This window comes from Lissotriton vulgaris, chromosome 7 (genome assembly GCF_964263255.1).
Source record: "Lissotriton vulgaris chromosome 7, aLisVul1.2, whole genome shotgun sequence".
Lineage (NCBI taxonomy): Eukaryota > Metazoa > Chordata > Amphibia > Caudata > Salamandridae > Lissotriton > Lissotriton vulgaris.
Genome location: NC_141695.1, coordinates 1317475023 through 1317479836, shown reverse-complemented (window position 1 = coordinate 1317479836; position 4814 = coordinate 1317475023). Strand labels below are relative to the sequence as shown.

Genomic DNA, 4814 nt, shown 5'->3' with positions numbered 1-4814 from the left:
CCCGCGCGCGTATACTCATGACGTCACAAGATGGCGCAGAGTAAGGGACTTCCTTTAGTGGGTAAATGGAGTTCACGGCGTGGACCGGGTAATTACCAGGCCCGGCTGCGCATGCGCACATCTCTAGGTCAGGCGCAGCTGGTAGGACCTGACACCGGTTAGCGACCTTGCCATATGGCCAGAAATGTAGTATACAAAAATGTAGATGAGGAAGTTAGATTCGGTTAGGAAACAATCTGTATTAGAGTTTCTGTTAAGGTTAGAATCTCAAACTTGTTGACAATATTGTATCTAATGTCCTGCTGATTTTTGTATCACTTGTTTACCATGCAATTAAAATGTGTTATTTTATATCTTTATAAATACGGCCGGCGGGTCTTGCGACCCCCCGCCTTCCAAAGATAACCATGTTTCATGTTCATGTGTCCGGGAGTTGGTGTGGGCAGTTGGGGAGGGGGCGGCAGCCAGTCGCTGACCATGTAAAAGCTTGCGTTTTATTTATTCTCGGAACAAGGGGACGCCAATGTTGACCTGACCACATAATTATGTAGGAAGTGATGTTACGCATGCGCTTGGAATGGCAGTGTTTGGCTGCTAACAAATGCGTGCAGTTTTTGTGGGCTTTGAAACTGTTCTAATGACAAATGCGGAAGTTGCTGCTTTCTGTATTGTCGTGAAACGAATTTAAAGTAATCCGGAGTGGGGGTTTCAAATATGAGAGAATGCTTTTGTGTCACGCTTCTTGAAGTGGTTTCCTATGCCTGTACTTTCTCTCAGATGTTTGTTGCATATGCCTTGATTTTCCGAGTAAATTCATCGGACGCGTCACAAGGCAGTTTTAGGCCCAAATGTTTGTTTGATGGGGACCTCCAGAAGAGGTGCAGCGTGTGATGCCTTCCAGTGCTGCGTGCACACGACCTTGCCCTGAAATTAGACTTTTTTTGTTGGTCTTTGATTGTACACATTGAAGCTATTTACAAGCCCCTTTCGCTGCCAGTGGGTCAATTTCTATAACGCTCAGGCAGCGCAGAGGCAGAGTGCCGATCCATATCTACGAGGCCAAGCACTTTGCATGGCTTTCCATGGCCTCATATGTATAGTGTATGGCAATGCAGCGCAAGCTGCTGTGTTGCTTTACTATGCGTCAGCGGGGCGTTCCATGGGCGTTGCAGTGGATTTACAAGTATCTGTAAACCAGGAAATGCGTAAAAATATTTTAATTTCTCCTTGTTTTCCCCTCTTTCTGTATAGCTGCATTCTGCAGCACACATAGAAAGAGAAAACACCCTCCATTGTTTCTTTTTCTGCAGGAAGGTTAGGCCAATTCATTGTAAACGAGGCCCTCTTTTCAGCTCCTACTAGTGGATGCATGTGAATTATACTGCGGCAATGACACAAGGACGTGGACACACTCCTGATGTCTTATCAAAGACATTAGCAGTGGCACCCTTCCAGTGAAACGCAGCACCCACCTGACAGCCTAGAGACAGACATTTCATTGTATCCCCCTCTTTTGTCCGTGTTTTTAGCTTAAAAGGAAGAATACTAGAATATGAATCCACACGTGACCGAGACTGAACTGATCCTGGAAGGGCACGCATCTCAAATATCAAAGAACCTCGTGGAGGTAGAGCTGGAAGCTTATTTTGAGGTTCTGCAAGAGCTTGGCTCTGGCGCCTACGGATCTGTGCTGATGGCACAAAACAGGACAACCGGTGAGAAAGCAAGGCTTAAAAGTAGAATTAGAACTAGGGGCTAGGTACCTCCTTCAACTTTCTAAAATGATCTGTGTAGGAATCAGTAAACAAGTGAGACACATTGTCCACAAAGTAGAATATGCTAGAGGTCATGTTCTTGTGCAACCTATGTTTTTCCCCTTCAAAACGTATTTGTATCGGCCTGATACTGAACAGACATTGCTTTGTTTCCCAATTTTCCAATGCTTAATGATCGTCTTGCGTATAGTGTTTTCTGTGAAACAAATCGCTTGACCTGGTTGTTCTTCGACCTTACCTCCATGTGTCATCTCTGCTCTCACTGGGGGCCCTGTTGGTGCTACCACCTCTCTGTACTAATTGAAACAGTTATTACATTGCACAGGTTCACAAAATCTCCAGAGTGAGGTTGAGGATGTCTTGTACATTTTGCAATGCATGTCCAACCAATGACTGTTTTTTCTCTACAGACCAGAAAGTGGCCCTGAAGATCCTCAGTAAAGGCCGCACATCACAGAGGAGATTTTTGATGGAGTACTGCATAGCTTTCTGTCTCTCCTCGCACCCCAATATTATCGCCAGCTACGGAGTTGCTTTCCAGACCAAAGAGCACTATGTATTTGCCCAGGAACTGGCCCCTAGAGGTGACCTCTTCTCTTTAATTCAGGATCAGGTATGTACACACATGGGCCAGTCTAGTACAGCTACTCCATGTAATATGGCAAATAATGCATTCATAGCGGAATTCGTGTAACTGTCTAATACTGTATGCAGATCTCTTTATGCATAGGTCATGGGTCATCTCAAGGGTTTATAATATGGTGCATTTCCTCATGCGAATCCTTACTAATCAATTTGCACCTATTCATATTTTATTTTTCTGCTTTTCAGGTTGGAATTCCAGAAAAGAAAGTAAAGCGCTGTGCGGTTCAGATATCTAGTGCTTTGGACTTCATGCGGAGTAAAGGACTTGTGCACCGTGACATCAAACCAGAGAATGTGCTACTCTATGATGAGGAATGTCACAGCATCAAAGTGACTGACTTTGGGTTAACTCGACTGAAGGGAACTGATGTATCTGCAAGGTCAGGAACGGTCCCATACATGTCCCCAGAAGTTTACAGACCCCACGCTGACTGCTTGGAGGTTGACTTCAGCCTAGATGTGTGGGCTTTTGGGATACTTCTCTTCTGTGTGTTGACTGGCACCTTTCCTTGGGAGACACCAAGATTTGAAGACATCAACTACAGCATCTTTGTGGACTGGGCGACTACAGGTGCAGGCGGGGTTCCTTGCCGGTGGAAACGTTTCTCTGTTGAAGCCCTCAATATATTCCGTCATTTTCTGGCTCACAATCCTCTCCAGAGGAGCAATGCTGTGGAAGTCCTACACTTCATTGATTTTCCTTGGACAGTGGATCTCGGCTTAGCAGGTGGTTTAGAAGACACCAACAATGTAGCAGAAGGCAGCAGCACTGAGCGCACCTCCAGTGACTCCATGTCTTCTGGCGGCGATGGGCAGGCTGTGGAGACGAGCAGTGGATCTTCGAGCTCCTCTGATTCCGAAAGCATTGACACAGACGAGAGCAACAAGAGCATTATTTTGGGCTCCCTGAATTCGGACTCCAGTGAAAGCACATGTTCTTCTGTTGAGCTAGAAGTGTTTTTCACAGACTTCCAAATGAAGCCAGATCAATGGAGAGAACATAGCACTGACCAGACCATACTCGCCGATTACTCACCTCTGTTCTTGGGAGCTGAGGTAGAGGTCTCGTGACATGGTGCCTGAGTGCGAATGAGATCGACAGGAATGTCCATTTCATGAACTGCAAAGAGAGACTGCCTGTCCATACTAAGAGAACAGAAGCTGTGGTGGCTCTCAGACATGGCTAGCGCTCCCCATGGGAGTGGAATAGCCTCAAGCGCGTTTGGAGGCCAAGGTAAGCTAATGTATCCACCTCTCATGATTTTATAGGTTCTTACTCAGAACTCTTATCCTGAGATTACAATTTCAAATGCTGCAGCCATGGGCTCATCCATTGATCACATATTGGTGCTTCTCAAACTCAGGTCTTATGCATTTTTACAAAGCAGCTCAAATTCAAGCAATGCTTAATAGCTTAATCTTCTCCTACCATCCAAACAAAGACCGCTTACTCCAGTAACATTTACCACTAACAGTGCCACACAAAGTGATGTCTTTGCAGAGTAGGACCAAGTCATTGCCTGTTCTCACCAATTCAATAGAAGCATCCATGTCACTATGCAAAACAGCTAAAGCAACTAAATATCATAGGCACTGCATACATGATCAAAATAAAAGTGAAAGTTTATAGAGTAGGATTAAAACAACTAAGGCTGGCTTCCTTACAGAAGCAATGTGTTTTAAGCAATTAAACCTTGGATACATGAAGTAAGGGCCCCCCTTTAACACCCATGTAAAGTGATGTAAGAACAGAGTGCTGGGTGAAAGAAGGGATTTCACAGAAAAACATGAAATACACAGTCCATAACAGAAGTGAACAAATTGCTGAACACAGCAGGTGAAGTTATACCATTCAGTTTCAATAAGAACCGATTGTGGAAATGAAATGGTAGGAATATTAAAACTGCAGCAAAAGGAGATTAAAAGACGAGAAACAGTGGTTAGGATTTTCATCCGCTTTATGTGCTCTGAAGACGTACAGTTCCTGATTTCAAACGCGGTAGCAACCTTATGGAAGGTTACAGATACAAGTAATAGGGCTTTTGTACATTGGTACTCAAGGGCATTTTCAACTTGTCTGACAATTACCCGGAGCTAACATGGTTATTTCTAATCAAGGGGCTTAAGCCTCGTATTTGAAAGCCATTTCGGCCAAGCCCTTGATTTGTCTTCTAGTTGAACGCCATTACTGTTAAGGTGTATATCAGTTTAGCTCTCTCCCATTCCTAAGATCCATTGTCTATTATATTTTTTATTGTGTTGATCCGTCTGTCCTTCCTTGGTGTTTATTTTAGGTTCACGATATGTGTGTTCTTTTATAAAGTTCTCTAATGCTTTGGACCATGTTGAGATATAGTTAAAATACCAAAAAATAAATACATGGAAGTCCTTGGT

At 44.1% G+C, this 4814-nt stretch overlaps 1 protein-coding gene across 1 annotated transcript; it reads left to right on the top strand.

Moving 5' to 3' along the window:
- Nucleotides 1–1552: 1552 nt before the first annotated feature.
- Nucleotides 1553–3491, top strand: LOC147703586 (serine/threonine-protein kinase SBK1-like). Its single transcript, XM_086929518.1, has 3 exons — nucleotides 1553–1715; nucleotides 2186–2388; nucleotides 2607–3491. The coding sequence occupies exons 1-3, from the start codon at nucleotides 1553–1555 to the stop codon at nucleotides 3489–3491; spliced, it is 1251 nt and encodes a 416-aa protein (XP_086785644.1).
- Nucleotides 3492–4814: the final 1323 nt, after the last annotated feature.